General features: G+C 42.4%; 1 protein-coding gene across 1 annotated transcript in view; it reads left to right on the forward strand.

Moving 5' to 3' along the window:
- Positions 1-220: 220 nt before the first annotated feature.
- LOC147663123 (calcium homeostasis endoplasmic reticulum protein-like) overlaps positions 221-22,448 on the forward strand; it is a gene marked incomplete at its 5' end in the record, with an annotated part of 60,482 nt that continues 38,254 nt past the window's right edge. Inside the window, 10 exons of the mRNA XM_086950656.1 lie at positions 221-332; positions 453-542; positions 2,733-3,204; positions 5,770-5,918; positions 6,436-6,540; positions 11,650-12,079; positions 13,755-13,987; positions 18,829-18,962; positions 19,704-19,790; positions 20,135-20,284. Of these exons, the coding sequence (XP_086806782.1) occupies positions 221-332; positions 453-542; positions 2,733-3,204; positions 5,770-5,918; positions 6,436-6,540; positions 11,650-12,079; positions 13,755-13,987; positions 18,829-18,962; positions 19,704-19,790; positions 20,135-20,284 (1,962 nt within the window). The remainder of the gene's footprint in view (positions 333-452; positions 543-2,732; positions 3,205-5,769; positions 5,919-6,435; positions 6,541-11,649; positions 12,080-13,754; positions 13,988-18,828; positions 18,963-19,703; positions 19,791-20,134; positions 20,285-22,448) is intronic.

The following is a 22,448-nucleotide window of genomic DNA, read 5'->3' on the forward strand; positions in this document are numbered from 1 at the left end:
AGATTGTTAAAAGTTCTTTGAATCATGAGGATGTTCAACACTGAGGACTCGGTGCATGAGTCCTATTCAGCCCTTTCACAGAAAGTGTCCGATTCTTTTCTTAACAGACTCATTAGAGGGAGGGAATTCTCTGCCTAAGTTTGGAATTGAAATATTGCAATAAAATATTAGTCTTCTCAGCAATGCTCCGCACAAACTTCTTTTCTTTTTCATCTCCAAGCCAGAGGAAGCAGGCACGCGAACTTCTCGCTGCTCTCCAGAAGGTGGTTGTCCCAATTTATTGCACCAGTTTCCTGGCTGTAGAGGAAGACAAGCAACAGAAAATTGCACGGGTAAAACCCCCTTCTTGCTTTTCAAAATATACTTTCTCTATCCCTGTGAAAAGCTTGCAGTCATTTGCTCCATTAAATATTACCTCAGAGTAATTTTCTGTTTTCTTTGTTTGCAAATAGCTGCTTCAGCTCTGGGAGAAAAATGGCTATTTTGATGAGTCCATTATTCAGCAATTGCAAAGTCCTGCATTGGGCTTGGGTCAATACCAGGTATGTTGTAATGTCCTGTGGATGCTCAAGACTTGTCTGTAGAGGGGAAAAGGGTCTTTGTTCGTTGACCATCTACATACAAAAACCTCAGTTGTGAATTTTTAGCAGTCCTAAAGTAGTTTAACATAGTTATTTAGTAGACAGATAACGAATGATGACCCCTTCAACCCACAATTCACCTGTTAACTCCCTACAAGCCATTGTCGATATCCTAATGCCCTACGATGGTGTGGAAATCTCGTGAGTTAAGAAACTCCTTGCCTCATCCCCCTTAATTCATTACCCCACCCTGTGATAATCTGAGTTTTTGCCCACCTTCCCAGTTTCATTTTAACTCCGTAGTCCATTCTACCAAGAGCACCTGGGAGTCTTTGAAAATGTAGATACAACGCAGCAGGGTCTACATTTGTGGCCCAAAGTGCAGACTCTTCACCATCACCTTATAGTAACCAGAATGTTGACCTCAGACAGGACCTTGAATATACTGCCCACAATTAGTTCTCTCTTCCTAGAATATCCTCTCCCAGTCGTATCTCACATCGTCTTTCCATCTAGCACAATATGGCATTGATTGTACAGTTTTCATCTCCTTGGAATAGGGAACATGGAAATAAGAAAACTGCCAGATTGAAAATCCATGAATTATTTAACGCTTTGACAAAGTCCTTCTCTGTCCAGCCAAGTCTATTAGACTACCGCTCTACATCCTGAATAAGCAACAGGCCGTCCCCATCCCTCTCCATCCCTCCCCATAAATCCCATTCCACCAACCAAACCCCCCCATTAGGTTAACTGTTGTAACAGCTTCTTCACCCCAAGCCCTATGTCCGTGGATGATTAATTCCAGATTGCATTCCACCTTTAGAATGTTTGTAAGATTTCTGACATTTTGAGTCTGGTATGTCTGGGTATTGCACGGGTCCCACAGAGCTTCAACCTCAGCCTCTAGATCCCCTCCAAATCTCCATTGTTGGTCATCCCTCCCCCTTTCTGTGCTAGTTCTACTTGCCTTTCCTCCACTTACCATGTTTACTCCTTCAAATTTTCAACCTTCTTCAAATAGTCCTTGACCATAAACCAATTAATCCATACCCCTTTCATCTGTGTGGCCCTGATTGGGGGTGGGTGGTGTGCAGGGCTCTGGTCTTGATCAAGGGAGCGGTTCAGATGGCCTCTATTATTTTCCCATTTGCCACCGTTCCTTATCTGTTTCCTTCTAAATATGAACATACGTTCATTATCCCCACAGATGAGCGAGTACACAGCCTCTCCTAACTACACTACATAGGGAGAAAAAACTGATTGACATAGAGGTGGAAGCTATGAGCTCATTTTCTAAACATTCTTTCAAAATAACTTGCTAAGGAAGGTGATTGAGATGTCTATTGCTTCATGTTTAATCCCAGAACCCAGGCTTTTTTGGGGCATTTCAGAAGAAATCGCAATAGTATTTTTTCCTGCAAACCTTCTGTCATATGTCCTATTAATGCTATTGTGCTATTCTGAAATCTCCACTTGGATCCACTGTTTCCTTTCCGGAGTCGTTATCTATTTCAATGCCTATTGATTCTGAAAACATTTTTTTTGTATACATTTGACTCCAGATGTCGTCGTCCTTTTTCTGTAGCAACTCTTCCAAAGGAGTCCATTACCTTGCAATGTTGCCTAATCTCAGAGTTTAATACCCAGTATGCAATTTGATAATGTCTCAACTGAGTGAATGTATCAAATCTGTAAGATGCAGTAGACTAGTCATCACAGAAAGTTGGTAAACTTAAATCTTGTATCTGTATTGACACATCCTTGATTGCTTTGATGGGTTCAGTTGTGTTTAAGCGATATCTGTTGAGTGTTCTTTCACTGAATCCTATTGAACTCGTCCCACTGAAGAATACAACAGCTATGTTGCACTTTCAACTTTAGAACCAGCATCCATTCAATTGGAGTGGTCTAAACAGGCTATAGTTTACTTTGGGGACTAACTGTTGGTCCTCTTCTGTTGCCATGTGGTCTTGTAGATTGGTGGAAATTATATTCTTGGCATTTAAGTTGTGTTCGGGAAGGACAGGAATGTCTATCAGACTAGATCCCTACCACCTTGAAGGCATGGACCAAAATTCTTTATTTCGCGTTAACAGTTCTTTGGCTATTTGTTCTTACTTAACTAATAATTTGACGCTGTCTTTGTAGGCTGCTTTGGTTGCTGAGCACGACGCAGTAGTCCAGCCAGTCAAACTGGCCTTCCAGCAGCAGATCGAAAGTTTGAAAACCCAACACGAAGAGTATGTGAACAGTTTGAAGCAGCAGCAGCTTCAACAGCAGCAACAACAGCAGCTTCAGCAGCAGCAACTAGAGCAGCAACAGCTGCTGCAACAGCAGCAGCTTGAGCAGCAACAGCAGGCCCAGTTGCAGCAGCAACAGCTTCAGCAGCAGCAACAGCTTCAGCAGCAGCAACAGCTTCAGCAGCAGCAACAGCTTCAGCAGCAGCAACAGCTTCAGCAGCAGCAACAGCTTCAGCAGCAGCTCCAGCTCCAGCAGCAGCAGCAGCTTCAGATGCAGCAGCAGCTCCAAATGCAGCAGCAATTACCAATGCATGAGCGAGAATCCCCACCGCCGTCGACCATTCCGATACCTCCCCCTGTGGTTCAGGCACCACCACCAGGTACAACTTTGGGGCTTCTTTCAGAGTTCTTTATGTATTTTCCTCCTTTTGTCCTTCTAGGGATTTCATGATTCACTTTGGCAGATATTAGGGAAGACCTTTCCCCTTAATAAAACGCAAGGACATTTCTGTGGCTTACCCAATAAGGTCTGATTGGAGTAACCAACTGAGCGCAGTCTCCCAATATGGCACGTTTACATCCACTCTAATAGCAGCCAGACGATTACTGTCATCAGCGAAGATTGAATACATGAGCATCTGATGGCTCCTAACTTTCTCCTCCAGTGCAGGTCTTTTCCTGCAATCATTGGACAGCTGAAGGATACCAGGCCTTCCTGCTGATGAGTAAGGTCATTCGTCTCTGGTGTCCCATTGCCACAGTATGACTACCCTCCACTTGAAATTTACAAGTGCTCCCTATTACCTTTCGATTCTCAGGGTAGCCAGGATTAGAAATAAACGCTTGCTCCCCGATACCCAGAATATGTTGTAACACGGTTGATAATGGTTATCTTGAATCTCCAGCCAGTGCGTCACTTTTAGAGAAGTTTGATGTAATATTTACAGCAGGTAAAAGAGCACTTACATTTTATGATAACGAAAGAAAAACAGGGGTGCCAAGCATCTTCTGGGCCAGAGAACAAACTACAAATATATTTTTGAAATCACTCTGTCTAGCTGGTAGAAACAAAGTAGACACTGAGCCCTCTTCTCAGTGTTTTCCTATAGGTGATGCTTCGGATTGTCTTTGTAAAGTTTGGAATAACTGGCAAAGGCAGGGATATTTGTACCTGGGAATTACTTTCATGTAGGCCATTCTGCCACAAAAGGGTACTCCTGATTAGAAAAAGGAAGCCTAAAATCAAGAGTCCAACCTACAGCCTCATTACAATGGCTGTCCCAAAGTCCACCACACAAGCAGGATTCCTACTCTGGTGGCACTTCCGTGCTGCATCCAGGAGGCTTCTCATTAGTGATAACTAGGGATTACAGTCCACCTGACTGGAGTACTGAGTCCCACTGGCTCTCTAAATTGGGAACAGACGGCAAAATAGTGAGCCGGGTCCCACCATGGACGCTGTTCAAATGTCATGAATTTTATCTTGATAGCAGTTCTGAGCACCGGTGTAGTTGTAGTACAAGATGATGACCACTTAAACTACTAAACCATAGTAGCTAGCACTTTGGTAACCATTTCTAGGTGCTAGGATGGGTCTTCCTCGCTGGGTATAAAGAGCAACAGCCTCAAAGACCAACAAAGAAGATTGGTACATACAATCCTGAGGCATGGGGACTGGCCTGTGACAATGCAGACTCCCCAGTCTCCACTTGTGAATGCAGTGGTAACTCCTTCTCTTCTCAAGTCTTTTGCTTGTCCTTGGCTGCCGGGCTAGGGCCGCTTAGTAGCTCCTCTGCAGTGTCAGTTGCGATTTACCCAAACAGGCCTTTTCATTTGGCCACAAATCTGGTTAGTAGCCACAAAACATATAGAATCTCAGCATATCTACTTACTTGGGACCTTGCCTTCAACCTCCAGACGCATGCCATTAAGCTTTCAAACGTGGATGCTCCAAAAGGCACCGACACTCCTGCCAAATCTCAGGGAGGCACTCTGGCAGCTCAGAAGCAAGAGAAAAGGAACCACTAAAACAATATAACTGACTCCTAGTAGAATAGGAGCATGGTTCACAATACTGCGCAATTTAGACAACGCCTTTGGATGGCAAAGCTCTGAATGCACTTGCTTATAACTGGCACCCAACCCCGAACCTCCAGCCCTGTAACACCAAGATTATCTCCTGTCGAGACCGGTTCCACATAGGCTGTGGATCCACAAGGGTTTAAGCCCCCCTCTAGGATTGTTAACTACAGCCACAGTGCAGCCGTGTCCATGGGGAATTGACCTCTCCGTAGAGTCTAACCTATGTGTCCGTAAGTGTAATTAAGTCCCATGAAAACTAGTATGTGGGCGTAGCTGGGAATGAGAGGATCAGAGTAGTGCCCTTCCTTTGTTTATCCAGGATTGTCTCTAACATCTCTTTTGGGGAGCCATCCACAGAGTGTTTGTAGATCTGGGGGAGAAATCTGCCTCTGTGGCAAGCATGTTGGAATTTGTTTGCAGCTTTCTGTACAACGGCACTCCCTAGAAAGTAAAAACTTAAGCCATTACACAGCAGATTGGTGGGAGAGAGGATTTTAAAAAAGTATTGTGTAATAGGGCGGTGGGAGGGAAACCAGTTTAAAGTGAAATATATAGATTGTTTTTAAGTCAACACGAAAAAATAAGATTTATTATTAATACGTTTTCTGTACCAAATTACTAGAGCTAGGTGGGAGGAATGTTGTATAGTATGCAAGTCTAAAACAGTTAAAAGTTACCAAACGTTTGCTGCAGTTAAGTACCTAACTTGTTTTTGATGAAGAATTCTGTTTTGGTCTTTGTTGAAATTTGCCTTGCAGTGACACAATGGAATATTTCTCTGCTTGTTTTGTATACAACTCAGCTGTTTATTTTATTTGTGCACCCAACCATCTTAATCTGTTGTTTGTGGGATCACCGTTTAGATGATGAGCTGCAGCGGTCTGTCCCAAGTCCTGATGAGTATGATGCGGAAGTTGATGAAATGCACAATCCTGACCTCCTTGACCACATGGGATCCAATAAGGCTCCCTGGTTTGAACCTCAGCCCATTCCACAGTGGGCTCCGCAGCAGGTAAGTATCAGGTTACTGCCTTTATGAAGTCTGACTTTACCAAGTTCTTCCACTATGCACTAACCCAGTCTTCTTTTTGCTCTTTAAGTTATCTAGCAGGCCTGGATTTCTCCGTGTGCAAAGTCTTAGCATGTTTTAAAAACAGAAGTCTCTCTTGGCAAGATAACTGTGTGTCCCTAGTGTAAATGGAAGGGACTGCAGAATTGCTGAAATAAGCAAATCCTTCCTAGTTAACATTTTTTTAAGACTAATAACATCTGTGCCTTCATGTGTATCATGCCCCTAAGGGGCTCTACACATTTTCTGTCGTATCTAAATGACAGCACTTCGGCCATTCCAGGACATTCCGACTTAAGTTTTTTCTGGCCACTACCCATGCATTCTGATTTAGTCCCCCTGATCTGCTGGCAGTAGTGACCTGTGATTAAGCAGCATGGCGGGTGCGGGGGTCAGTCTTGGCACCAACATTTCACAGCCTTTTCATCACAGTCCAGATTTCTTCCCTATTCTCCAATAGAAAAGTCATGCTGGATCTGAACAAATGTGGACCTATGGGAGGTCCCTAAGTCCCCCAGAGCCTCCCCTGGAGCGACTCCATGATGGACTAGAAGCAGAGTCGGAGGTAAGAGACCACAAGTGCATTTCTTGCGGAAAGATAGTACTCCTAAGTAACGTTGGTGGAAAATAAAATACCCTCTTACTAGAATTATGGCACCTTCTGTCTTATTACCATCGGCAGAACATCTGGTTTCATCCTTCTCGACCTCATCATAATTGCGACATCCTTTTTCTTTTAAATTCGGTTCATTTAGAATAATCACACAATTTAAATGTTCTTGTTTAATACTAGTTATTTTTGTTACCCATCTTTTAATGGAAGAGTATTGTTCTTTGAAGGAGTCTCATTTCTTTCCTGTCATCCCCAAACTCAATTTGGGGTTAGAAGCACGTATTTCCCATTGCAGCTTTCAGCCTCATTGGCAGATCAGACAGTCCTTTCCCATTTTCTTTATTTTTTGTTCTTGAGTTTTCTTAAAGTCCTAGTTTTTTTTACTGAACTTTATATAATTTTCCAAGATACAGTTAACACGGTCAAGTTGACGATAAATTTTATTCAGACCCCATCCGAACTGCCATATACATCTTTACCACTTTACCGTTTGCCAGAAATGGACATTATATTGACAATTTAAATGTAAATTCCTACAAGGAATCTTTGGATCACAGTAGGCAGTGTAGAGCTCCTGAAAGTAACCATTTGAACACACCATCACACACTGGCAGGGAAAACTGTCTTAGCTAAAAGGACCTCAACATGGTGGCTTCCAATTGATGATCATTTTATAGCGTCAATTAGCTCTGAAAAGTTTAATGTCATCGTCAATAAAGATCTTCATCACTGCTCTGGATACAACTTTTCTTCTGGAGTTTTTAAAGTGAGTAAATATCTTGTTGTGCGACTTAAACTTTTAGCTAGTCTGCTTTTTTGTGCATTGACGCCCTCCTGCCATTTGTTCTGGATTTAAAAATGTTTTTAACTATGATCTGAGCCATAATAGGTGGGACTGCCTCACTTAAAGTTGATATCCATGCACAGACTGGTCCATCTCGGAGAAGATGGGTTGAAAAGCAGCGCAACTAGGTGAACAATTATGAGTCCAATGTTAAGAAGCTCTTTTCCTCAGTTGTTAGTAACTCAACTTATTCAAAATTAAACTGTGAACTCAACTTAATGATAACTATAATTTCAAATTGAGCATAGATTGTCTCAGCAGCTATTTATGGCGTGAATAGTTGCAGTGAAGGCCTGTGACCTCTAGAGTGCTGAAGTGAAAGCACCACAGCACAATAACAAAATTGGATTATCCATTCCAGAGCTCATCTAATGTATAAAGTTACGGTTTGAGTGAGGTTTTGAAGATTCTCTTGCCATTAATAGGATATTATAATTATGATCCTGAAAGCATAATATGCTCAAACATGGAGTATTACGAGATTCAATACTGGCCATGGACTTCCTAATTAAGCATTATTGGCCCTGGGTGACCCTGGAACAGGTCTGCCCTTGCTTATCCTGGATCATGATTTACCAAGACGATCCTAATTCTTGTACCGTCTGCTCAGATTAGGCTAGCATTTGGGTTCGATGACCAGTTAGCTTGTGTCCACTCCAGAGTAGTTGGGAGGATTACTAACTTCTCTGGTGGATCAGTTCTTCATCTGCAGCCACCTATGGTTCAGAGTCTAACATTGAATTTCTTTTTGGTTGGCAGCATTGTGCCATGTGCCTTTGCTTAAAGACAGTACACACTGTAAAGATCCCTCGGCCAAGCTTTTGGTTTCAGATTTGAACCATTTGCTGCTGAAAGAAGAAGCTTGTATACCGGGTTTCTTGTTTCCCTTCTTTCCATGGGCACAGTGCAGGCATTGACTGTATGTCTTCCCTTTGCTTACCTCTCTTGAAATAAACAGATGTAACTTGGAAGGAGAATTGCTTTGCAGAAGCCTCTTTTTAGCCACAACCTTTCCGTGGCTTTATGTGAAACATCAGTGATTGCAAACTATCTTCCAAATACCTGCAATGTGAATGCGATCGCAGAGAAGCATCTGAATATAACAATATTTTATTGTATTGTGTTTTTGAGAGGCAGGATGGATGCTTGGAGTTTTTGTTTTAAGATACACGTCCACTTAGTGGACTCTTTGAGATGTTTCCTTTCACGAAGCCTGAGTTGAGTACTTAAAAGGGAGAAAATTAACACTGAAAAGTGGGCCTCCCGAATGGAAATTTTAACTGTGAAAACCTCAAGATTTTCAGAACTCTACTCTTCAAATTTACATGGTGGAGACAATATTCAGATTACAAAAACTAGACAGCTGGCGTGGGATAGCAAAGACGAGTTGATTTTCAACCTTTTTATTATGTTTTGTAACTCCATCTGAGTACTGGAAGACCACTTTCTTTTGTGAATCATGTTTTCAAGCAGCTATTCTGACTCTGTACTTGTACATTATTTTAATCTGTACTTGATAACCTCGATGTGTTTTGTACGGTCAAAAAATATTTTTTTTAAATATTCAAGATACTACAAATAACAGTAGCTATGTTTTCACCCTTGTGTAAATTTGAATTGAGAGTCAATTCAGGCAACTCTGAGTAGCCTAGTCATTGTACAATTTGCAGTGTATTTCTGAAGGTAGTTGAGTGGGCTATTTATCGGGTTCCCTTCCAAATCTGGTGAATAAAATTTTGAACGAACTCTGCTCGTGTCCAGTGTCTTATCTCTGTCATGGGACTCATTGAGAATGCCGTTTGAGAGTGGTATAAGGTCTTCATCTGAAGTGTAAGCAGTTAATAATTGCTACTCGGTTGCATAATTGATCCAGAAAAGATAATGATATATGGTTATCTTCAGTAGTAGTTCCCGTTTTCTGTTTGTTATTGGCTTCTTTTAACTAGGATTTATATCACTAGATAATCCAGTGTTACACTGTCAGAAGTGGGACATCTCTCCCTGTGTTTTGACACACGCTTAGAATTCACTAGGTCATCCGTAGCATGGTACGGCAGACAAGACCACTGTTAGTCCCATCATCACATTTTATTTATTTAAGATTCGTGCCTATGGTTTGTGTAGTACAAAATCACTAGATAAACCTCCCAAATATGTCCCTGGATCAGCCGGAGGAAGCGTAACAGGCCTAAACCCTTAGTCTGTTAAAAACAGCCGCTGAAGATGCTGGGCACACAGTACTGGTAAAACCTAAAAGGTACATACTGCATCTTTAAAGTGGAATACAAACTTTTATTTACACACTTGCATTAACCTATTTTATTCTATATTTCCTCACAACTAATCAGCTAGGCTTCCAGTTTTATTAATTTTTTTTTTGCAGACCAAAAACATATTCATGTCTGCATTTTCTTTTTAATAAAATGGAAAAAGACACAGTTCTTCCTTTGAGTGTTTTATCAAGAGTGTCGTTCAAAACTGGCATTCCATTGACTGTGCATTGACAATCGGAGAGTTGAAAAAGGACCAGGATTCTTTATAAGTATAAACTGTTCTAGATGTGCACTTTTGTACAACACAAATTTTTTCATGTGTACTGATGTGTATGGCTGCTTAACCAATCAAGCATGAGTGTGCATTTATGAATGAACTTCATTATTCAAGAAACACACCACAGGGCATCCTTAATTTATAGATTTATGGATTTGAAGTTAGTGAATGCAAGATTCATGTAATCAGTCAAGGCAACTAAATGTGCTCTCCTGCTTGTACCGAATTGGACAAGGCTCCTGGCATGCATGCCTGGAGTGCACCATACTGGACTGGACAACCATTCGGGCAAGTTTTGGTGTTGGCCTAACTTTGTGCTACAGTCTGACACTATCAGCAGCAACTATTATTCAAATACTAACGACTTCAATGAATATCCTAAATTACTGTTGAGTTTCAGAAGTGCTGCAAACTTTAGGACCAATTTACAGTGTTGAACCAGATCTGGTGCTTGGGTGTTTTTAGTCGGTGTGCTATACTTTTTAAGTTGTTTGTCTAAGAGTACCAAGTGAGTGAACGCCCTTCCTTTGAGATGAGTTGCTTCATTCAATGAGATTGTCTGTTTAGCCATGAAGCATTGTTGTCATCAAACCAATTTTTATCTGTTTTCACTGCCACAATTTAAGATTATCATCTTAAATTTTAAGTATGTTTTGCTGATTGGGTTTTGGTTTGAGGGCTGTCGGGGGCTTAGTGGGGAACATTTTATTATTCAACATTTTCACTAGAAAGATCAGTATTTTTGGTAATATTTGTTAAGCGTTTCTGTTTTTCCAGTCTCTGCACTTAATCACCAGAGTTTGTACTGGTAGTTGTTGTTCTAGTCAACATATCCATTTGATGTGGTAGACGTTAGAAGTTGAACTTGCTGTACCTTTAAACCAGATATGTTGCATATTGACAGAGCAGTGTGGAAACGCTCTTGTTGCCAATGACTGTGATAAACTTGGCCTGCAGAAACAAACCATTTGATTTCCACTTCTCTCCACTTGGCATTTTTCCAGCACTTTGGAAAATGAAGAAATGAAGACGATCTATCTGACTCAATTGAAAGATCTGTTAGTGGTTCAATGGAGAGACCAACCAAATTTGGTTACCTTGTCCTCAACACCAGTATTTGGTATTGAAAGCAACGCTGTATGTCTTGAAGCTACTCAGTTGGCTGGTTTGGGCATTTATTACTTGGAATCTTCAAGAGTTCTCTGCCGGGCCACCGCCCCATGTTTAAATCTTAAGACTAAGGGGAAAAATAAGTCGTTTACCCGTCCTCTTAGTTCACCTTTAACTTAATCTTCTTTAAAAGCATAAACAAGGAGTAGTCTGTCCAGGTATGATAGCTCAGACACATGGAAATCAAATGTTTGGTTTTTGATAAAGGCTCAGTGTTTATGAATATTAGTGACAATCTCTTGAAGATGAAGGAAAAGTTACTAACCTGTGCCACTTGTGTTTAATTTGACGTAATTTGGTATGCTTCTGCCTGAAAACAATTCATCAATAGAAATATCTTCACTGGATCGTCTTTATAGTTTATAAAGAGTTGTGATTAATGCTAAACTACTTGAATGCCGAGAGAGCAGAGTATAGGTTTTGTAAGTATCCTTCATGCTTGGCAGCATGCTGCTCGGTTAACCGTAGACTGCTTTTATTGGTTCTTTATTTTGTAGCTTTGTGACCCGCCTCCTTATCCTCATCACCAGGGACCACCCCATGGCCCCCCTTGGAACAACAGTCATGAAGGCATGTGGAACGAAGAGAGGGAGGCTAACTGGAACAACCAGCGTGAGACGCCATGGAGCAACCAACCTGAGCCAAATTGGAACAACCAGTTCGACACTCCGTGGAACAGCCAACACGAGCAGCCTCCGTGGGGCGGCGGCCAGAGGGAGCCGCAGTTCCGCATGCAGAGGCCCCCTCACTTCCGAGGGCCATTTCCCCCACACCAGCAGCATCCACAGTTTAACCAGCCGCCTCATCCTCACAATTTCAATCGCTTTCCTCCTCGCTTCCTGCAGGATGAATTCCAGCCTCGCCACCCCTTCGAGAGGCCGCCCTTTCCCCATCGCTTTGACTATCCTCAAGGAGAATTCCCAGCAGGTAGGTGGAGATGTCTTCGGTCCTGAATGTTTTCTCTTGAGCAGTAGGAGTTCCATGGTCAGATCGAAGGTACGGTGAAGAACAACTGAGTCTGCTACACAGAATAAGATTTAACTTCATACATAAATGCTACAGCCCCACCCCTCATGACCCAAAATAAATACCTCTGACATCTGCTGGGCTTCTCCAAGACCACTAGACAAATGACAAGTGGGCCCAGGCAGGGGTAAACCTTCTTAAAACAATTAACATTGCTACATAGATGCCATAGCTAAAGGCCGGTGGGAACCTCTCCCTCCACCACTCTACTGCCTCTCACACTGCATTTCAGCTGTTGTACAACCAACAGTCAAGACCTGGGACAAAACATTTCTCTTGTACTAGAGTGGAGCCCTCCATGCCAAAACATCTGGGTTTGTGACGCATTCCAGAAAAATCGGAGTGCTTCTGATGACCAGCAACATGCTGTTTGTTAGGGCACTTTGGTGTTACACTTTAAAGAGGTATTTGAGCCGACCGTTTATATTCCAAAATCTGTTTAGCTGATGTTTCATGCTTAATGTGAAGGCCGCAATGAGAGAGGCATTGTTTGACACAATTCAATCCTAATTCCGAATGAGACCTCTACACCACCCAAGACATAGATTATGATTTGCAACATCCCTTGGAATCACTGCCTTCAGTCCTTTGCTATCAGAACTTTTCTTTGAAGATGCCAGGTTAAGTATTCTCTCATGTGCACCTTAAAGAAACAGACTCCATTTATTTACATATAGGTTTGCCCTTCCTTAGTGCCAGGGTACAGAAAAGGAGTTAAAGTTGCCACCCTATGCCAGTTCTGCAAGATCCCCAGGTAACACATTTTCCAGACAGAACTCTTGCATAATCAGAGTGACTTTCAACAACACAGAGGCGAATGTGGATAAGATGCACACACCTACTTCTGTGAAGAACAGCGAAACAAAACACTAAGCACTTTACCTGTCCAGAACAAACAAAGCACACCAGATCATAAAAACCTACGGCTCATAAACTTCCCACAATCTTCGTTTGATGCAAAACCTTGCAACAACACTAGCGTGTGCACAAGAAAAACGTCCCCTTCTGAGGTTGTCACACACCGAGATAGACACCTACACAGTACTCGCACACAGGGCATTAACGTCACACACTCCACTCAGATGGGCACCCACCACATCTCATTCACACAGTGCAGTATCGTCACAGACTACCCCAAAGCCAAGTAACAAGAGCTCCTTTCACACGCATGCTTTTTTTTCCACAACCAGTGTGGGGCCAATCTACACCTAAAGTAGCCAGCACAGGCTCTTCTATGAGTACTGAAGCTCCGTGCATGCATAGGTTCCAGCCATTAACCCATCATCCATGTGAGAGGATAACCTCAAACAAGAACAGCAATAAGATCTATCAGCAGTGTCATAATCTGTAGGGCCTCTACATAAGCAATGTCTCAAATTCCACAAAAGCTTGTAAAACAAATGTACTACATCCTAAATTGCTGTCCTAACCTTATAAGCAACATTTGTTTCAGCATTTGAAATTTAAAGGAACATCATAACCTTGTTGGTCCATTGATGGTGCTCTTTTGTGTCCGCTTTCTCAACTCCTCATAGGCATCCAGGTATAATGCCTTTCTATCACCCTTGTGTTACAGATCTTGGACCACCTCACCATCATCAAGGACACAGGATGCCGCACCCTGTGGAGCACCCTCCTTGGGGTGGTCCCCAGCATCCTGAATTTCCGCCTGCACCTCATGGCTTCAACGGGCAGCCCCCTCATGCACGACGACCAGGGCCACCTCATGTGAACCATGATGACCCCAGCCTGGTCCCAAACGTGCCGTACTTTGACCTGCCTGCAGGACTCATGGCCCCACTCGTAAAGGTAAAATGCAGCAAATGCCTTTCATTATCTTTTAGCATTTTTTAAAGTCATTCTTGAGGAGCTTGATGCCACTTAGTTCGGAACTTGTGAAAAGTTGTAAAAATTTAAATGTAGAAAGCCACTTCTCAAAAGATATTTTCTATCGAAAGCACCATAGTTCTTAAAATGTTTATTTTTTTATTTACTTACAAATGTGTTACCTAACCCTGGCCAGTCCCTCTTATCACACCTTTATTCTTTACTAACTGGACTTGTGTAGTCCCATTAGTGACTCCGCTAAGGCCAGTCTTTATTATTTGAAATCTAAGAGGTCCCAGTGGTATTGCATCAGCCTTAAAACCCATCTGACTCCTGTGCAGTTGATGGGTCTTACGCCCTGTGTTGTCTTAGTCCGGAGCCATCCAGGTGTTAGATGAGCGCTTATTAATCTCAAGGGGTGTAGGGGGAAGGTAATGGATAAGGCTGCCCCCCACTCAATCACAATTAATCAAAATGTAGCCCTACCTCAAACAACAAAACATCCAGCTTCTGGACCAAAACGAGTGTAAACGATCACGCTGTCTGTTTCTATACCCTGGGTGTGTATAATAACACTCCTCCTCAGGCCAGGATGTCTCAATTAATAAACATCAAGTCAAAACAATGTAAAAATACAGGCCAACACTTACTGGGAACAGAAAAGTGTAGAGAATAGAGAGAGTGCCTCACGGTCGTAACACCCGAGGGGGTTGCCGGTTTAGCAATGCCCGGTATATCCACTTCTCATCATTGGTCACTCTCTCTAAGTGAAGATAGAACAGTGCACACAAACATATAAAGTGCACAAAGTGAGAATAGTAGTGAAGAACAGTGAGTAAATCTAGACAGTACTGTGACAACATGTATACATACAGAGACCCCAAGACAACCAAACAAACAGAAAAGTAAAACCTGTCAAGGTCTTGCTGGCTGTTTCTCCTTTATTTTGGTGCTGCAAAACCTTCCGTTAAAAATGGTTAATTATATATATTCCTTTCTTTTCAAGCCGACATGTTTTGTTGCTATAGTTTCAGCAACTTCATCAGGGCATGAAAGGGGTTCACTATTCTCGAACTTCACATCAGACTGTTTAAAAAAGGACCTTGTGGTTGCCCAGTCATTGCATACCGGCAACCATCCAATAGACACCGTGTCACTTGATCACGTGTCCAACAGTGACTCGTCCTGATTAGAGCCACTAATGCCGAGTTCCTCCTGTGCTCCTGTCGATCCTCCTGGAAAAGAAAGGAGTATAGTATATAATTAACCATTTTTAACGGAAGGGTTGCAGCACCAGAATAAAGGAGAAACAGCCAGCAAGACCTTGCCAGGTTTTACTTTTCTGTTTGTTTGGTTGTCTCGGGGTCTCTGTATGTATACATGTTGTCTCACAGTACTGTCTAGATTTACTCACTGTTCTTCACTACTATTCTCACTTTGTGCACTTTTTAGGGCTCGCTGCGAAAAGCGCGCTCTCGCATAGAGAACTATAGCTGTCGGCTCAGCCGACAACGAGTGGAATGTGGATATAAGACCTGGCCGCGCGCAGAGTTTTCTAATAGGATAACGTTTGGCGCGTGCGCCTTTGCATTACACAGCATGGCAGACAAGCCGGATCGCGACGCGCGCCTCGTGAATCGTTCCTTTGGAATGCAGGGGGAGTCTGCTGAGGGACGCGCGGTGCTGATAAACAGGCTCCCATTGACTTCTATTGAAGGTGAGTTGGTTTCAGGCGGCAGACGGACAAACTAATTTCTAAATTCGTGTGATGGCGGCTTGTATATGTTTGTGTGCACTGTTCTATCTTCACTTAGAGAGAGTGACCAATGATGAGAAGTGGGTATACCGGGCATTGCTAAACCGGCAACCCCCTCGGGTGTTACGACCGTGAGGCACTTTCTCTATTCTCTACACTTTTCTGTTCCCAGTAAGTGTTGGCCTGTGTTTTTACATTGTTTTGACTTGATGTTTATTAACACCTTGGCTGCTAATGGTATTCCCCTCCTGTGCTGATCCTCATCGAACCCCATTGTTCATGACGAGCTGAGCTCGTCATAAGCACAGCTCCACTGTGCCTCATGACGAGCTGAGCTCGTCATGCGCATGGAAGGGGTTAATTGAGACATCCTGACCTGAGGAGTAGTGTTATTATACACACCCAGGGTATAGAAACAGACAGTGTGATCGTTTAACCTTGTTTTGGTCCAGAAGCTGGATGTTTTGTTAGTTGAGGTAGGGCTACATTTTGATTAGTTAGATGAGCGCTTGCCTAGCAGAATTTACACCACAGACTATTAAATTGATGAATATACGAATTGAAAATGTCTGACCGTGCATAAAGACTCGCACAGACGGTGGGCTAGTCAGAACATTATATAGAATTGCCCAACCACCATACAGACAGAAATGTAAAGGATGCCGGCAATGAGTGAACAGTAATATTGGCTTTAAATATTTTCATAGAAAATTGAGAAAAATAGTATTGCATAACTTTGGATAATAATAGTTCAGAATGACCCCTGCCCCCTGATCTAAACAGTGATTTTATGACCAGGCAAATAAAGATCTAATACTGATACAGAGCACGTCTTTAAAAATGGCATCCAGTGTGCACAGGTCCTCTATTGGGGTCCAGCTCCAAAGGTGGGTGTATGGAAGAGCGAGATGGAGAGCTCTAAATTCAAGACTAGGTAATATCGAAGTTTAACATGCAAACAAATATTTTCCATGATGACCTCAGGGATCCTGCAGAGAGAATGAGATCAGCAAACATACTCAATATAAGTTACTCCAGCTCCATGTTCTTATGGTGGTGATACATCATCGGATCGAGGTGTTGGACCATTGTGAAAGTCCAAAGCACCCGGTGGAGAGAAATGTCCACATTATTCCTCGTGTTTCTATTGTCCAGTGGGAAGCTCACCAAATGGAAGCCTTAATAATTTGGGTAGCAGTTCTTTTTATGATTGCTTGCAAGAATATATAATAGCAATTCGGATGTGATAGAAAATGGGATTAGAGACCTATATCCGGATGTTACACTATGCGTTTAAAAAAAAGTTTTCATGTCTTGAATCGTGCAGTGGGTGAAGGTGATTACGCTCACAATAGCTCATGTTTTGGACTCAGTGCTGTAACCAGAAGTTGGAACACAGGTCTTCATTTTTCAGGTTTTACACTGCAATATCTCTGCCTAGTGGCTGGTAGGATAATAATACTCGTAGGATTTGTTACAGATCACTTCTTTCAAAGTTAATAGTTAAAATTTTTCCTCAGTTTATCTTCTCAGTGATTTGGCACAGTCATCCAACCCTTGCATTGGGCTAATTTTTCTTTAGTTCTGGAACATTATCTTTTTTCAGGTCTTCTGGTTTGCTTAAAATATCTTTAGCAGTCCCTAGTAAATGCCTAGATGATCGAAAAATCGGTTTAGTAGTTCTAAGCTTTCTTTTGTTCAAGACATTTGATGCATATTTAATTTATGTGCTTGTGTACATTATGATCCAGTGATATCCATATTAAGGGGTCCTCTGTCCTGTGGCTTGTAGTTTAACGCCACTTCCCACTGCTTTACAAGATTGTAACACTAATATTTCAGCTTTAATAATGTGGTATTTAACATATCTTGCTGAAATACTTTAAGCTATATCTTTGTTTATGAAATTGCAGCCAATTTGTTCAGTTTTAGAATGCCCTAACAGGAGATAAATTGTACTCCTCTTACAAGGGGGGGGGGGAGCACAGAGTTCTGATGTTTCTGCTGCTTCTCTCCTTCAGTGTCTTCTGTTTGAGGCAATCCATTAAATCAGATTGTCTTAGAGAAGGGAGGGAACGTTTTTGTACCTTTGTTTGGCAAAACTAGTTGTGGTAGCCTAGGTCCTCAAATGTTAAAACTTTTTCACCTATGCAGGTTTCTGACAAAAGTACTAAACAGACGTGTATTCCAATGTTTCTGTGCCTTTATTGTTCACTCTGTCACCTGTTTATGCTCTTGAGGTTGCCGTGCCAGCAGATTGAGAAATGTATTTTTTGAAGTTCAGTCCAGTAGAGCGATATTTTTTTTCCCTTAACAAATGTGAGCTCTTTAAGTCTTTTTGTAAAACTTTAATTCCTTTAACAATGGTCAAAAGTTGTGGGCATTACCTGCTCTCAGTCACTGCACTGTCTTTGCTTACTTAGTTACATATGTTGGTTTGAAAACTAGCACACTGGCTGAAGGGAAATGATTGCGCCTGCACAATTCTAAACAGTTATATCTTAATATGAGCCTATTCTTGCATCGTTTGAGAGTTTTGATTTTGGTTTTGAGAACTTTAACACTGTCTGGTCGCAGCAATAGACCTCTCGAAATATTTACTAGAAAGCATGAGCAACAATATCTCTCATCCTACATGTCCAGTTCGGTAACTGCTAAATAAAATTAATGGAAAAATAGACAAATTAGGAATGATGAAGAAGAAGAGAGCAAAGACTTCATGACAAAATAAGATATTTATGTAGTAAAAGTCAAATAACTGCTGACCATGTACGTAGTCATCTCTGCTCAACATAATGTCAATATCCACCATTATTTCAAATGTAAACATTGTAATTGGGGAAATACAGTATTCGTACAATCTCTTATTTCTGATTTTCCATCAACTTTGATCAAATACTGAAATAATTCCATTGCATGTTTTTAAAGACCCTTGCATCAATAATGAGAAATTATATACATTTAAAAAAAAAGCTATTTCTGGCTTATATTGTGAACGTGAAACCTGAACTCTTCTTGGATCCAGCTCCAGCTTCTGTTTTGTCATCTTTTGTTTCCTTCTCCACAGCTTGAGGACCACGACTATAAATATTTGGACCCCAAAGATATCCGCCTCCCTCCCCCGATGCCGCCCAGCGAGAGGTTGTTGGCTGCAGTAGAGGCCTTTTATAGCCCACCATCTCACGATCGTCCTAGGAATAGGTAGTTATACGTTTTCTTGTGCGCTCCGGTGTACAGCATGTACTCTATTGTTTACTAGTTTTAAGATACCTGCTGGCTTCTGCCCTCACGTTTCATGCCTTGGTGCCGTACCATGCACGCTCGAATTGTGCAAGGATTTTTGGTGCTGTAAGCCCTATATCCCCATGCACTAATCAAAGACTACTTTTTCTGCCCTTTGTTGTAATTTGGCTCCACCTAGTTGTGATGCTCTTTAGCTGCTGCATTAGCTCGACTTATGGAAACGCTGGTGTGACTTCAACATTACCCACCAGTGAACTAAACCGGTTTCCTTCTCAAATAAAGCACCTCTTCATCCCAGCAACACAACTGTGATGTCTAGCACTATATTATCTTTCATTAAGTTAATACAGATTGTGCACTTTGTGGCAACGTCACAGTGTTGTAATTTTGGGAGCACTGCTTTGTATTGTACTAAAGAGTTGCCCTGCTGCTCAGTTTAGTAAACCAGACTGAACTGCTTCAGGCATTTTAAAGATAGCAGGTATGTTTTGATGATCCTGTTTGCCATGTCCATATAATATATGTTGCACAGCTGTTTGGTTACATGGCAGCAAGTTCAGTGAACTACCTGAAATGTTAAACCTTCTATAATATCAGAGAAAATATTTTCGTCATGAACGCCTCCATGAGAATATATAAATATTTTGTTCATATCTTTTTATTAAAGAGCAACCATTTTTAGAATTTTTCTTCTTGCAGTGAAGGGTGGGAGCAGAATGGGCTTTACGAATTCTTCAGAGCGAAGATGAGAGCAAGACGTCGGAGGGGGCAGGTGAAGAGAAACAGGTACAATTTAAGTACTATTCCTTTTACTACAGCCTAACTCGCATGTTAAGACAGTCAACTTATTTAGGTTGCAATGTTGCCAAAGTTTGATCATCATCCTGTATTGTAAGTTTTCGTCTAATGCACTGAACTTTTTCTTCCTTGAATAAATCGCCAACATTTGCCACTCCATAATAACAGGAAGTAAGCCACAAGACAGAGGGACTGAGTTTCTACATGGCTCCTCGATCTACCCCTGAGTGTGAATGATGTCTGGAGATTTTGTGTAACCTTCCTTGTCTGCGCTGTGCTTCTTGCTGTAATATTGTAATATTGTGCCTTATCTCGTTGTTTTCTTGTCTAAGAGCACCATCCAGATCCCGTAGCCGTTCGAAGAGCAGAGGCCGCACTTCTTCACGATCCAGTTCAGGATCTTCCAAGTCGTCCGGCTCGTACTCCAGGTCAAGGTCCCGGTCCCGTTCCCGTTCAAGGTCCTATTCCAGGTCTAGGTCCAGGTATGAGCGGCACGTTTTCTTCCATGTTGTAGTGAGCGATGTTGTGTATGGGCTCCGTGCAGTGAATGGATGGATGTGCACTGGTGTGTGTTCCGATTTAATTTTTTTATAAACTGTTTTTATTATTATCCACTGGTACATATCTTACAGTTGAGTTTTTGTCAAACAATAAGGTCTTATACATATTTGATTGTAGCGTTTTTCAGCAATACAACCATCATTATTGATTTTTATCACAATTTACACCGTTATTGATCACATTTTTCTGCCACCCTTTTCCTCGTTAACGGTCTTCCACTGAGGAGTCAATTGTAGGTACCGTGCATATCCCACCCCTGAAAGTGTTCCATTGTCCCCATAGCCGTTCCCATTTTTTGGGGCATCCTCTATATAGGTAGACAGTTCTTTCTGCCATCATGGCCCTATCTAGATCATTTCACCATTCTGCCACAGTGTTGTGTGTCCCCCAGTGTCTGGCTATATTTCTTTTGATTAGCATCCTACCCAGTGTCTCCCATGTTTGGGCCGCTAAATTAAGGTCTGTTGATTCCATATATTCAGCAGGGAACGCTTGGGATCCAGTGGTACATGGTTCCCGCTCACTCTTGTGATAGTGAATATCACTGATTCCCAGTATGTCACTATTTATGGGCATCCACATATCATGTGGAAAAATTTGCCTATGGCACCGCATTTTCGAAAACATAGGTGGCGTTCAATCTTACCCATCTTATGTAGCGTGACTCTAGTGTAATGGATCCTGTAAAGCAGAGGTCTTCAAACCTTTTGATGCCGAGACCCCCTTGTAAAACCTTTTTAGGCGTCCGGACCCCCTTCCGACAAAAGTTTCTACAAACTGGTACTCCTCATCATCAACTTTTGACAACCATAAATGCTCCTGTTAGACCTCATCAGATCCCTCCATCATTCATCCACCCACACTTTCACACATCCATCCATCCACCCTTTCATCCTTCCATCCATAGATCCATCCTTCATCCATCCACCCTTTCATCCTTCCATCCATACATCCATCCTTTACCCATCTCCCCTTCCTTCCATCCACCCATCATTCATCCACCCACCTTTTAACACATCCATACATCATTCATCCCTGCAACCTTTTATCCATTCATACATCCATCCACCCTTTCATCTTTCCATCCTTCATCGACCCACCCTTTAATCCTCCCATCCATCCATACATCCATCCTTCACCTATCCACCCTTTCATCCATCCACCCACCCTTTCATCCATCCACCCATCATTCATCCCCCCACCTTTTCACACATCCATCCATCCATCATTCATCCATCCACCCTTTCATCCATCCTTCATCTGTCCACCCTTTCATTCTTCCATCCATACATCTATCCTTCCATCCTTCCATCCATACATCCATCATTAATCCATCCACTCATCATTCATCTACCCACCTTTTCACACATCCATCCATCATCCATCCATTCACCCATCCTTTACCCATCCACCCTTCCTTCCATCCACCCACCTTTTCACACATCCATCATTCATCCATGCAACCTTTTATCCATTCATACATCCATCCACCCTTTCATCCTCCCATCATCCATACATCCATCCTTCATCCATCCACCCTTTCATCCTTCCATCATACATCCATCATTCATCCATCCACCCTTTCATCCACCCACTCATCATTCATCCACCCACATTTTCACACATCCATCCATCCTTCAGCCTTTCATCCATCCATCCATCATTCATCCACCCACCTTTTCTGTGCCTCTCTCATTGGGGGGTGGGAGGGGGGGAGGAGAATCAGTATCTCTCTGCATCGTCTTCATTCTTCTTTCCCACTCATGGGAGGGCATCTCTGTGTCTCCCTGCTGGGGGCGGGGGACGTGTCGCAGGACCCACAGCTCCAGGTGCGCAACATCCATTGAACTCAAAGGGCTACACTACAGCCACTCCCCCAGCCCCCCCCAGCTCCCCCTAGCTCGTGTATGTGAGCCCGGCTGTAACCGCTTCAGGGACACACACACAGTCACACCCAAGTACTTGACAGGTCTTTAAAAGACCTTTTACTTGTTAATGAGGAGTTGATGTTTTTCACACCTCGGTGTGAATTAGGCCTCCATCGTGAGCACCCTCGATCAGCCCAAGCCAGGAACTGCACTCTGC

This window comes from Lissotriton vulgaris, unplaced genomic scaffold, assembly GCF_964263255.1.
Source record: "Lissotriton vulgaris unplaced genomic scaffold, aLisVul1.2 SCAFFOLD_1556, whole genome shotgun sequence".
NCBI lineage: Eukaryota > Metazoa > Chordata > Amphibia > Caudata > Salamandridae > Lissotriton > Lissotriton vulgaris.